The following is a 12,613-nucleotide window of genomic DNA, read 5'->3' on the forward strand; positions in this document are numbered from 1 at the left end:
CTCCGCGCATGCGCGCGTCGCCACCGCCCCTCTGCGCCCCATTGGCCGCCCAGAGCGGCGCCCGCCGCAAAGCATCACGGGGGCTGTAGTCCTGCCGCAGCGTTCCGTGCGAGCATCAGTCCCTATCGATTCAACAGCAGCCCGCTCCCTGCCCGTGCAAACCCTGCAGCCCAACAGCAGCCTGCTCTCTGTGAGGGCACACTCGCCATCAGCCCGGCTGGAAGCACAGCAGCCCATCGTGCCACTCATCTGTGCTGCAAAACCAGCACAGCAGCTGAGATGCATTTAATTACTACTACTGGATGGTAACGAGGCCTGGCAAACAAACACCAGTTCTGCTGGGGAGATTCCAGCGTGCCTTCACGATTCTGGGTTGATCTCTTGAGGTCTGGCATGTGGGTTGGATGGAGAAAGAAAAAGTCATCGTCTTCAACAGCTCCTAATCCTAATTTGGCTGAAAACTTAAGCACTCGCAATTAATTCGCTTCCTCCAAAGTCCCAAAATCTTTTTTCTTTTTCCATGGAAGAAAACACAGCCCAACTATGCACAATAAATCTTTCCCGCAGCGCAAAAAAAAAAAATAAAAAAGGAAAGCAAGAAAAGCACAAGGGAACAGAAAGTAAATAAGATGGAAAGATAGTCAAACGTCTGTTAGCAGAGGAAAAATATCAGACAGTAAAACACAATGCATTGGGTAGCAAGAGAGGCATGATCCAACATGAAAGAGGAAACTGAAGGGAGAGGAGCTTCACGAGTCACTGAACAAAGACTGAGCAACGATTTCCAAACTCACAGCACTGCCCAGACCCTGAGGCCCAGAGCCCACAATAATGAGGTGCTTCTCTCTTGTGCTTGGGGGTGGGGGAAGGGGGTAATTGCTGTAATAAAGTGAACTTAAAAGGCAATTCTGCTCCTTCTTAAATGCAATAAGCCATCAGAAATGGAGGTGACCTAAAAAAGCCCTCTCTTTTTCTCAAGTCTTCTCTAAATGTTGCAGCTCAAACTGCTTATATTACTGAGGGGGTACTGACGTTCTTGCAGCTGAGGTAGTCAGGGAGGAAAATGTATTTTTTCCTGCATCTTTTTGACAACTAAGCAACATACTGATGGGAATTCCTGTTTTCCTTCATTTTTCTCCCATTCTGCCTTCTTTCACACCATTTCTTCCTCTTCCTGACAGTTTTCACTATTGTTTTGAAATGACCTGATGGATAAGCAACTACACACAGGGCTAGAGCAAGTTTTAACTCATTATAATCGAGGAGAAAGCAAAAGTTAGCGAGAGATGATAACCTCTGCCTGCTAGCAGAAGAAATGATTACAAGCTGTGAACACAGAACTGTTGCTTAAGCACACATTCTTTACTCACGCTGTGTGCAGGGACTACAAGGAAGGTACAAACAGCTGCTGGGAGAAGAACATGTACTTACAAGTAATTAGAGATGCTTATCGGGATCGCTGTTCAGCCTGCACTGACTGTACCCAGCAGCCCCTGCCATCAGCTCAGCACAATGCTTAGAACGAGCTTTTTGCTCCCCTCCAGCCCTCGGGGCTCTCTGGGCTTTGCCTCTCCCCAGACACTGCACTCCTGCTCACAGGGCTCCTCCTGAGCAGCTCAGACCTACACAAAACTGCAGTTCCATCAGCACCAGGCCCAGCATTCCTCCTATGACACACAATGCAGTGCTTTACAATAAGCCAGAGAGAAAACAATGATCTTCAGCAATCAAAGAGGTGCTGCGTTCTCCCTGAAGAATGTTCTGCTTTAAATAAAGCTGGGTAATTGCTTCCAGGAGCCGTGCCTCAAATCACACACAGAGCTCCTAAGCGTGGGAGCAGGTCTGCTTGGCTCTCCTTAAAAACAGGAGCACCCAACCCTCCTTCACTCAGAAAGAAGTCCTGGACACTTCCCTTATGATGCTTAAATCACAATCAGGATCCAAACTGTACTGCTGTGTGGCACTAACAACGCAGGAGTGGTTTTGACAGTAATAGAGAACGTAGATTAATGGCAGAGAGCTTTTATCCCCAGAATTTAAAGGAGCTGAAGGCCAGCCCTTATGGACAACGTGCTTTTCAACCAACGGGCAACACTGAGGCAATAATGAGAGCCCTGCTGCACACCCTGTTGTGCTTCTTACCCAGCCTTCCCAATTTCTCACCTTAAATACCATTCACCTGCCTTGACCCCAATAAGAGAAACCCGTTCCTCGTTCAGAATGCTTTGTGAGGCTGACACGGCATCGCCCAGGGCCTGCTGGCACCCCCAGCAGGTCGCAGCTCCACACAAACCTCCTCTCAGCCCTGAAGGCGTGTGAGGAACCCGGCGCTGCCTCCCAGCTGCTGCAGGTGAGGACACCAAAGGCACGATCTCACAGCTCCGCACGGCTGTGAGATCGCCTGCAGGGCGACTCGAGGCGGAGGGAAGGAGGCAGGCCGCAGCCCTTCGCGCCCCGCAGCGCCGTACCTCACCTCACAACTTCCCGCCACCGCCTCGCCGTGGCGTCACGCATGTGACGTCACCCGCTAAGGCCCGCCCCTTAAACCTTACCGCCACTTCCCTCGCAGCCAATGAGAGGCCGCTTTCAGGGTCACCTCGGGTCATGCCCCGCCCCCGCCCTTCCGCTGTTGTGTCCTGCGTTTTGATTGGTTCCCGCCGTAAAGGTTGTGTCGCGAAGCTATGGCGCGACGCGGAGGGAACCATAGAGCTCCGCTTACAGGGCTAGAGCGTCGGGAGCAGGGCGCGATGGGACCGCCCCGGCGGACCGAGGCCGGACGCCCGGCGGGGAGCGGGGGCGGCGGGGGCACCGCATCATGGCACTGCGCAGCTGGAGCGCGCTGCTGGCGCTGGCCAAGCCCAGGCTGAGGCCCAGGTAAGGCGTGCATGCATCGGACCTCGCGGGGACGGAGCCTCGGTACCGGGGATCGCAGGGCTGGGTTCATTTCATGGGTTCTGCAGCTGGCACAGCGCACAGCGGGGGCTCAGCACCCAGCCGGCCGCAGCAGCCACCCGTGTGCGCCCTCAGCACCGAGGGACGGAGGGCACGGGGGGACAAAGGGCACGCGGCTCTGCCCTCCGTGCTCAGGCGTTCCTGGCAGCCCGTGGAAGCTCTCCCTGGGAGCAGTGAGAAGCCCCGTGTTGCCCTCCTGCTAAATTAAAGTTGTTGCCTTGGGGTTTTCGGTGCTTTACCTACTGCTCAGTGCTCGGAGCTGCAGGCATTGAGGCAGCCGTGAGGTTATTTTCACAAGCTGTGGCACCAAGCACACAAATTGGTGTTCAGGCAGCTTAGCCACAGAGCACCGTGCTTTTCTTAACCACCTCTCCGCTTCCAGAGGCTCCCAGCTCCTCCTGCACTCCATCTCTCCGTGCTCTCCAGCGATTGCTTTGGTCCAACTGGTGGATTTGCACTTAAACCAGACTTGTGGACGTCCCTCACAACGCCAGCGCCGCGCACAGCCGGACCCCCGCCTGCCTCACCCTGCAGCTGAAGCCGTGCAATGGTTCCACACATCCACCTGTGTGCTCCAAGAGCCCCAGGAGCAGCCTGCACCCACCCGAGGTGCTGCACCCACCCCAACAGCAGCACGAGGCACAGAAAGCCCCGTAGGGAAAAAATCCTGGCACCAAAAAATTGTCTGTGAACTGAAGCATTATTACAACGGGTTCCATTTGCTCTGGATTGATACTAAGGTTGCTGCCAGGATGGTGTGGAGGCTGCTGCATGGTCAGGTTCTCACTAGGAGAGAGAGACGAAGGGTAAGTGGCAGACATACAAACAACAACTTGCTAAAATGGTGTATTCAGAGGCTTTCTGTAGCTGAAGACATTTAACCGCGTGGTTTCCGTGCTTCTTTGGGACAGTTCTTTTTTTTCCCTCCAGCTGAATAATAGCTTCTGCTGTGCTCTTCTTTGTGCAGTTGCTGAGGACCTGTGCAGATCTTTTCCGGCTGGTTCCCTTCCTGGTGTTTATCATTGTTCCCTTCATGGAGTTTCTGTTACCAGTGTTCTTGAAACTCTTTCCTGAAATGCTGCCCTCAACTTTTGAGACAGAGTCAAAAAAGGTTTGTGTTGTTCTCAGAGATTCCAGCAGTCTAGTTAGGACATCTATACAACAGCACAAAGGGTTTTATTTCATCTTTGTCCTACAACCCCTCTCCCTTTTGATTTTCAAGTGGAAGTTCTAATTATGCTTTATTTCCTTAAATGAAGGAAGAAAAGCAGAAAAAGAAATTAAACGCAAAGCTGGAATTAGCAAAGTTCTTGCAAGAGACCATTGCAGAGATGGCCAAAAGGAACAAAGCAGATACAGGACAAGGAAAACAGTTCTCTTCCTATGTGCACCAGGTAAAATGTGCCTTTTAATTCTATCATTCTGTTTCCAGTGAGAGGCTGGAATGCCAGCGTGAGAAACAGAAAGGGATTCTTTAGAGGGGCAAAAGGATTCAGAAGGTGGGATTTTGTTTTAATTGGATTGGTTTCTTTTTTTTTTTTATTTTTTTAATTAAAGATTCGTCACACTGGCCACAAACCCAGCACCCAAGAGATTGTGAGCTTCTCCAAGCTTTTTGAGGATGAGCTGACCCTGGAACACCTGGAACGGCCGCAGTTGGTAGCACTTTGCAAATTGCTGGAGCTGCAGCCCATTGGCACCAACAATCTGCTCCGCTTTCAGCTTCTGCTGAAGCTCAGGACTATCAAGACAGATGATGAAGTAAGTTGAAATCAGCACAGATGGAGGAATGGAAAAATCCAAACTGTGTAAAGCAACTTCTAGTCTAACTCTGTTTTGAATAGGAGGTTGGACTGGGGATCTCCAGAAGCCACTTCTAGCCTACATCTTATGATTCCATAGGAACTGTAATTTGAAACGGTGTTAATCCTACTGGGATTTAGAGGAAAGAGTAGAGAGATTCTTCCTACAAAGAAATGACCCCTTCAGAAGTACATATCTGACTAACTGTGGGTTCAGCTTTAAAGCATGCAATCTTCACAGTTCTCAGGGCCGCCTGCAGGATTGCATATAAGAGTGAAATTCTCCGTACTTAAAAAAATCTGGACCAGCATTTTCATCCTCTGTAGCTGGATGGATACTGTCATTTTTCAAGGACACAATTCATTGGTCAGAAAGTCAGTACTTTTGCCTCTGCCTTGCTATGACTTTATGCACGCTTATCTAAACAGACATTTATTTAGCCTCAAGCTTATCAAGTTTTGGCTTACTGTATGCCTAGATAGGAACGTTTCATTTCAGATGATTGCCAAGGAAGGAGTCAATGGCTTAAGTGTGTCTGAACTGCAGAGTGCATGCAGAGCCAGAGGAATGCGGTCATTGGGTCTCTCAGAGGAGCAGCTGAAGGAACAGCTCAGACAGGTGAGTGATTCCTGTTTAGTTATTCAGTAAGGTTTCACCCGGGACAGAATGCTGCAGTGTTCACGTGGAATAGAATCAGATTTCTCTTTGAATTCCTACAAGTGTTTTTAAATGGATCCTGACTTGCATAGCTGAGATCTAAAGCATGAAATATGCATGTTACTTTGTAGAGCAAAGAGCTGTGGGTGGCTGGTTAGAAGCAAAATAAAGACTGGGATGGGGGAAAAATTGTTTTAAGCTTCTGAAGTAGCCAGAACTTCTAGTAGAGCTAACACCAGTCTCCTACAAACATTCAAACAGATTACAGATATTGCTGTAGGTACTGAATGATCTACAGCTTATCTGAAATACAAAGGAAAGAGGAAACTTCCTCTCTAGTGTCCATTCCGTAGGTATTCCAAAGTCATCAAAACTCTCTTTTCTCATTGTGGTAGCTTAAAACTTCATTAGCCAAACTCAAGGTAGCTCTAAGATCTTGTAAGCACAAAGACTGCTAAATAAGCATTGACTTGCAGCCAATTTTCTTTTCCCAGTGGCTAGATCTGCACTTAAAAGAGAATGTTCCACCTTCTCTGCTCCTGCTCTCACGTGCCTTGTACTTAATAGATGTAAAGCCACAACCTCTTCCAGAAAATAAGGTGAGTTATTTGAATAAAGCTCTCAGGTTAATGGTTGAACCATTACACAAGTGAGGCATTGTGACATGAATCCTTTTTTTTCCACCCTCCAAATGAACTGAAATTCTGCCTGTACTGAGCTCTATATTCTTCCTTAGGTAGGTGAAACTGAGGAAGTGATGACATCCATTCCTGAAGATCAGGAGACCCTGGTAGATCCTGCCCCCATTGCACAGGGAAGAAAGGTCAGAAAATAGCAAAAACACAAAGTGAGCTTCAACTCAGGTTCATTTATCTTAGTTGAAGGTGGCTTCTTTTCAGCTGTCCCAGTAAACATGGGCTGAACTGTCCAGGACAAAATGCATCCAGGGTTACAAAGCCAGAGCTCTCAACACAAGGCTGAGGGGAATTCCTTGTATTAGTCCAATCTGATAAAAGCAACAGAAAACTAAAGGAGGATATGGTGTCAGCCCTACTTTCACAATAGCCCTACTAAATAGTGTAGGAGAAATATGGAAATAGCATAGGTTTCACAAAGATGCCTTGCAGGGAACAGCCTTGTTCTGACAAGGAAGGGGGCTGTATGGGGTCTAGCTAGAGCTTTGTTTTCCAAGAAGGTTCTGTGACTTAAAGTTACCTTTTTCCTCGAAGAATGAAGAGTTTGTACCTCTGCCAACAGAGAAATTACCAGTCTCAGAGGTGCCAGTTAAGCCACTCCAACAAGAGGTAAGCTTTTCAGAATGTTTAGGCTTTCGAAAGTAGCTTGTTTGTCATACAGCTTGTAGTCCAGCTGTGGAAATTTGTGCTACAGGATGTTCTGAATGTTAAGCTCAGCAGTGACTGGAGAAATTGTGGATCAGAGCTGCACAGAGGGCTGTTGAACACAACACAACACAACACGTTATTGAGGCAGACTCCAGGCAAATTGGAGGGAGTTGTCACTGTGCCCTTTGTACTCTTCCCTAGCAGTCTGCTCTAAAACACTTGGATAGACTCATCTTCAGTCAGAAACAGTGCAGTGTTAAGTGCCTTTCTGTATCTTTATATATGTATGTATGTACAGTAACTTGCCTTTTCCATTACTCTTTCCTTTCTGTGAATAATACATTGCAATACAGCTGCTTACATCTTGATTTAGGATGTCCACTTCAGGCAAGTTTGGGTGTCCAGGCTGAGCTCTATCGACAGTAAAATGCTCCTTTAACCTGAAGAGCTTTGATCTCAGGCAAATATTGTAGTATTTTAAGAAGCCTTTGTATTGGTATGGCCTAAAATCTGCAACTTTTACACTCAGACTAAACTGGAGGCATCTCAGAGCAGCAAGGCTGGTGCCAATGGAGTCTAGCCTGAAGCCAGCAAGGACAGTCAACACTGGAAGAAAGGAGCTTTCATCTCTGCACCTCCTTAAAAGGAAAGAGTGACTGTCCTGCAGACTGCTTTACAAAGAGGTGTCAGTAGTCCTAAGGGGCCCTCTCCCTCTGTCTCAGACTTACTAGCAGTCAGACAATGCTACAGCTATGAGGACAGCACCAGCTTCTCTAAACTGCACCCCTACCCCCACCATTTTAACTTATGTTGTAAATATCTTAATATTTATACTGCTGTCTCTGCTGTTACTCACTGAACAGGTATTTGTGCTCCTAAATATTAGGAAAGACAGCTTTTCATTTTCACAGGGGTCCAGGTGCAGAATGAACTAGTCTGGAAGTCCAGGACATCCTGTTCTGCAGTTTAGAAACCTGTGCTGGAGCACAGCCACACATCCATGCCTCCCATCTTGTCCTGCTGCTGCTTGACACTGCCATGGAAGACAGAGGTGTGCATTATTCAGCATCCCTCTGGGTCTTGCGAGGCAACAACCTGCAGAGCCACGTATTTCACAAGCTGAGACTTGGTTAAAACCTCATCCAGCTCAGCACTACGTCATAGCAGCTGCCCTCAGACTTTTTAAAAATGATTCTTCATACACTCCAGTGTCAGCTGCTGGTCTGTGGTAGACTCGACAGGAGGATACTGAAACGGTGTTTTTAGCATTTGTTAGTTTTTGGTGTATGTAAATATTTAGAAATTATTTTATGGACTGTAGATATTTATACTGGCTGTAAGATTAAAGCTAGACCTGGTGCTGTGTCTTTTTTAGAGGTCAGACAACTTTTAGAACAATCAGACGAAAAAAATTCAGTCATCTCAAGGTCGGGGCATTATCAGCACTTTAAACGTGTGACTTTGGGCTCTTATTAGCAATACAGGATCAGAATGCAGTACAATGATAGCTGTCTTCTGCAAGCTTAGCTCTGTACCTGCACCTCTGCCATGGCAATAAAACCAATGTGCAATCCTGGATGTCTGTATTTAATTGTGTCATTTCAAAGGGCAGAAAAAGGCACTTCCCAAGAGCAGCTGCCACAAGCAGGGCTGTGCCACAGGACCAGGAGCAGAGACCTCTGTGTGCAGAGCAGCTGCAGCTCAGGTGCTGCCTCCATAGGAGGAGTAGCTCAGCAGATCCTAATGTAATTTGAGGGAATTGATCCCTGTCCCACGGTAACACATACATGCAAAAATACCATTAATATTGATGACTTCTTCCAGCTCTGCTCCCTGCCCTGAGCTCCCACTCCTTGCCAGCAGTCAATAGTTTACATTACTATCATCAGGGGACGTGTTTTCCTACTACAAAGGGGCCACACTGTAATTACTGCTCACCAGGCACACACGAATCTCAGCCAACCTTTTCCCTAAGATGCAAACCAGTGAAGCTGGTGCAGTTCTGGAGCTCTGCACCTCAAGGCAGCAGCACAGCCACTCCCAGCCAGCAGGCAGCAGCAAACTGCAGTGTTTGTGCTGCAGTTTTTGCACTGCAGGCTGCACCTGGGCAGCACTATGCCTGCTTGCAGTGCCTTTCAGCCTGCATTCCCTGCAGCATAGAGCAGGGCTGGCAGCTCCAATGGGCTCCACAGCACTGTGCCCAAAATATAAAGCTGCAGAAGAGCAGATGTAAAGACCTTCCCAGTATCCATGCAGCCCTTTTGCTTCAAGCCAGGCTCCAGTTTTCCAGATACAGGCAGCATTCAGCAGCCAGCACACACAGCTCAGCCCTGCAGAACTGCAATGGTGGCTGCACACGTAGTGGTGCTCTCAGCACCAACTGGTCACAGGCAGAGCAGGAACCCCTGGGTGCAGAGAAATCCCATAGCAGCAGGTGAGCTGCTGGGCCAGAGCTCCATTCAGCAAAAATAAAATGAAATAAAATGGTTTATTCCCCATCGGCACAACCCCAGAGCAGGCTGCACTCTGCAGGACAGGAGCTGCCCTTCTGCTCACACCCAGGGTTTATGGGATGCTGCCCAGGTGTGCTGCTCCCACAGGTGTCCCTGCTCAGCACAGGGCAGAGCAGAGCTTTGCAGAGCTTTTCAGAATGAACTGCAAGTCGTTGGGGGTTTCAGTGCAAGAGGTGGGTAGAAAATGTCTGAGATAATAGTCTTAATTCCCACAAATGGGTGATGTTCCTGAGAAAGACTGCTGCTTTCTTTCTGATAGTCTTTAAATACAGCTGAAGGGAACAGCCAGTCCCACCTAATACAGATAATGGGAGCACTTGCACCCTGCAGTCTGAACCCATTGGCACCTCTGGGTGGGTGCAGCTCTGTGCTGCTGAGCGATGTGTCCAGGTCAGGGCTGATACCAGGGCAGCCCTGTGACCCCTTCACTGCTCAGAACAAACCCTATGGCAGAGCCCAAACCCGCAGCCATACCCCAGACCCGCAGCCATACCCCAGACCCGCAGCCATGTCCCAAACCGGTTGCCATACCCCAGACCTGCAGCCATACCCCAAACCTGCAGCCATACCCCAGACCTGCAGCCATACCCCAAACCTGCAGCCATGTCCCAGACCTGTTGTCATATCCCAAACCTGCAGCCATATCCCAGATCTGCAGCCATATCCCAAACCTGTTGCCATATCCCAAACCTGCAGCCATAACCCAGACCTGCAGCCATGTCCCAGACCTGTTGTCATACCCCAAACCTGCTGCCATACCCCAAACCTGTTGTCATACCTCCAACCTGCAGCCATATCCCAGACCTGCAGCCATACCCCAGACCTGCAGCCATGTCCCAAACCGGTTGCCATATCCCAGACCCGCAGCCATATCCCAAACCTGCAGCCATACCCCAAACCTGAAGCCATACCCCAGACCTGCAGCCATATCCCAAACCTGCAGCCATGTCCCAGATCTGCAGCCATATCCCAAACCTGTTGCCATATCCCAGACCTGCAGCCATATCCCAGACCTGCAGCCATATCCCAGATCTGCAGCCATACCCAGACCTGCAGCCATACCCAGACCTGCTGCTGTCTGACCCCACAGAACTCCTTGAAGATGGAGCTCTGGCCCTGCAGCACTGCAGAAGCAAACCAGAGGAAATGCAGCACTGTGCTGCACTGAGAGCAAGGAGGAAACAAACTAAGCAGAGCCCCATAAATTACTGCATTCTGTTCTGCAACATCGGGCAAATTAAATGGCGCAGAGCTCCAAGGCTGTGTGTGCTTTGGCGTGGGGAGAGCTTTTCCAGCTGCACCAGTGCCAAACACCTTTCATCCCTCACTTTGGCTCCCAGGAGCCCATTTGATGGCTTTTGTCCTACCCTGGGCATCCCTATGCTGGTGCTGCTACGGCACATGGCTGGAGATGCTCCAGGTCCTGAGCCACTCCAGCACCAATCCTTGCTCCCTGCATCCCCCTGCCCTGCTCCCCCCATCCCTGCAGCACCAATCCCGTGTCCTATGGGGCTGTGCCACAGCCCTTACATCAGCTTTTCCCCTAAAAGCCATTTGGGAAAGATGCACCGCTCAGCACTTTTAGAGCAGATTAATATTCAGAGGGAAAAGCAGTGATTTAGTGAGGCCCAAGCACAACAAAGGCTGAGATTTATGGCCTCCTGTATTAGGGCATTACATTCCTAGCAGGCTTTCTGTCTCTGTTATAAATTTGTAACAAAGACGAGCGAGCCTTACACCAGCTTAAAATAATGTAGAACACTGGGCTGGAGAACCAAACCTCATGGGGAGGGGAACGGGAGAGTTATGGGGTGTGGACAGAGGGGTCCTGGGGCTGTCCTGGACCCATCCCAGCTCTGTGCATCCTCACACTGGGATGCAGGAGGACCACGGGATGCTCAGGGACGTTCTTCCCGTACCCACGGGTCGGGATTTTGGCACATCCCAGCATCAGTCTGTGGAGTGGGGCCGTGGGATTGCTCTGCACAGTGGCAGCGCTCGGGTTGCACACAGGAGTGGAGTTATTGCAGGCAGCCCAGGGCAGAAGTGACGTTTTGTTTGGATGAAACCACGGCCCAGAAGCGTCTGACAGTGTCTGCTGTGCAAGCTGACAAGGAGTGATGTACAGCTGAGAGCACGGCTGGGTCTGGCTGCTGGGGGGGGAGGGGAGGGAGGAGAGGGGAGCATCCCCAGTGCCACCCATTAAACCTGCATGGAGCTGCACGGAGGTGGAATTACAAACACGGTGTGTCGGTGTCTGGCAGCGAGACAAAGCAGAGCTCAGGCAGAACCTGGGCCAAGGCCAGGAGGTTGTCTGGGTCCTGCGCAGCCGGAGGGCTTTAAAAGGAGAGAAAAAGCAAAGGGAGAGGACGAAGAGTTCTGCAGGAGCCCAAATGCACTGAGGGCTGAGGGAGCACGGTGCTGCTGGGGCTCCCCTTCTCATGTACTTGCCGTAGGGACAGCACACAGCATCTCCCTTTGCGGGGCTGTCTGTGCCCCCCCAGCCCAGCAGCACCTTCCCTGCGAGGCTTTGCGGTGCTGCGGGAGCCGCTCTGCTTATTATCATATTTAATTGCCCTCCTGCTCACCCCAGGAAATGAGCAGAAGATGGTGATAGCAGCACTTTCTGATGATGTAAACACGCGCTGCAGAGCTCCCTTCGCCAAACCGCTCCCAGGGAGAGCACTGATTTATGGCCCCCCTCTTTTCTTCTCCCCCCTCCTGCTGCTGTGAGCTTAATCCCGGGCTGCGGATCCGACATAAATCACTTGATTAAAAGCCCTATTTAATTTAGGAGAGGGGGAGCGCGGCTGATCGATTTCATTTACACATGGAAATAGCAACAAGCAGATGCTTTTAAAAGGGGCCGATGAGACAGAACTGCGACCAGCAGCCTTGCTGTTTGTTAACCAACACATGGCCACGGATGTGGGCGCACTGCCATGGGCCACCAGTCCAGGACTCAGCTCCTCGTGACCCCCCCCGGGGGGAACAGCGACAGGGAAAGGGTTAACCTGACCCTAACACTGACCGTAACCCTGATCCTTATCTCCCATCTCCATCACTGGAGCCAGAGCCCAGCTGGAATCCCGAGCTCTTGGCGAGGACATCGGTGTGCAGCATCCAGCACATCTGGAGGCACCCCCGCATCACGGCCACGTGCGCCGACTGCTTTGGTAGCAAAGGAGGAGAAAGTTGAGGGTTTCTGGTTGTTGGAAAATGGGGTGTTTTTATAGGGAGCCGACCCCAAACCTGGGTGGAGGGGAGAGGGGGGAGGGCAGTTTCTGCCTCCCCGTACCCCAAGCATCTCCCAGCACATGGGATGGAGATGGCAAAACGCACCGC

The 12,613-nt window shown here is 50.2% G+C and overlaps 2 protein-coding genes across 6 annotated transcripts in view; one reads left to right on the top strand and one right to left on the bottom strand.

The window, feature by feature from the left end:
• Nucleotides 1–2,495, bottom strand: part of NSD3 (nuclear receptor binding SET domain protein 3) — a 34,110-nt gene extending 31,615 nt beyond the window's left edge. The window contains exon 1 of one of the 2 annotated variants that reach the window (XM_019622643.2): nt 2,474–2,495. The gene's annotated coding sequence lies outside the window, so the exon portion shown is untranslated. Of the gene's footprint in view, nt 1–2,163 lie in introns of both variants that reach the window. The other variant, XM_019622642.2, reaches the window with a different exon arrangement.
• Nucleotides 2,496–2,683: 188 nt separating this feature from the next.
• LETM2 (leucine zipper and EF-hand containing transmembrane protein 2) lies at nt 2,684–8,333 on the top strand. 4 transcript variants are annotated; one of them, XM_010723126.3, is made up of 10 exons: nt 2,686–2,874; nt 3,335–3,758; nt 3,920–4,063; nt 4,212–4,346; nt 4,510–4,713; nt 5,254–5,373; nt 5,907–6,011; nt 6,149–6,235; nt 6,642–6,716; nt 7,285–8,333. In XM_010723126.3, exons 1-10 carry the CDS (start codon nt 2,816–2,818, stop codon nt 7,333–7,335), a joined length of 1,404 nt encoding a protein of 467 aa, XP_010721428.1. In that variant the 5' UTR covers nt 2,686–2,815; the 3' UTR covers nt 7,336–8,333. The 4 variants fall into 4 exon arrangements, with proteins under 4 accessions (XP_010721430.1, XP_031412609.1, XP_010721428.1 ...); XM_010723127.2 differs by having other exon boundaries at nt 7,667–8,333; XM_010723128.2 differs by lacking the exon at nt 6,149–6,235 and having other exon boundaries at nt 2,684–2,874.
• The last annotated feature ends 4,280 nt before the right edge of the window (nt 8,334–12,613 follow it).

This window comes from Meleagris gallopavo, chromosome 24, assembly GCF_000146605.3.
Source record: "Meleagris gallopavo isolate NT-WF06-2002-E0010 breed Aviagen turkey brand Nicholas breeding stock chromosome 24, Turkey_5.1, whole genome shotgun sequence".
Lineage (NCBI taxonomy): Eukaryota > Metazoa > Chordata > Aves > Galliformes > Phasianidae > Meleagris > Meleagris gallopavo.

Excerpts from the sequence above, each read along its gene's own strand:
- LETM2 (XM_010723126.3), top strand. The coding sequence starts at position 2,816 with ATGGCACTGCGCAGCTGGAGCGCGCTGCTGGCGCTGGCCAAGCCCAGG. Across the intron at positions 4,347-4,509 it reads TCTCTTCCTATGTGCACCAG|ATTCGTCACACTGGCCACAA; the intron begins GTAAAATGTGCC and ends TTTTAATTAAAG. Across the intron at positions 6,717-7,284 it reads TTAAGCCACTCCAACAAGAG|ACTAAACTGGAGGCATCTCA; the intron begins GTAAGCTTTTCA and ends TTTTACACTCAG.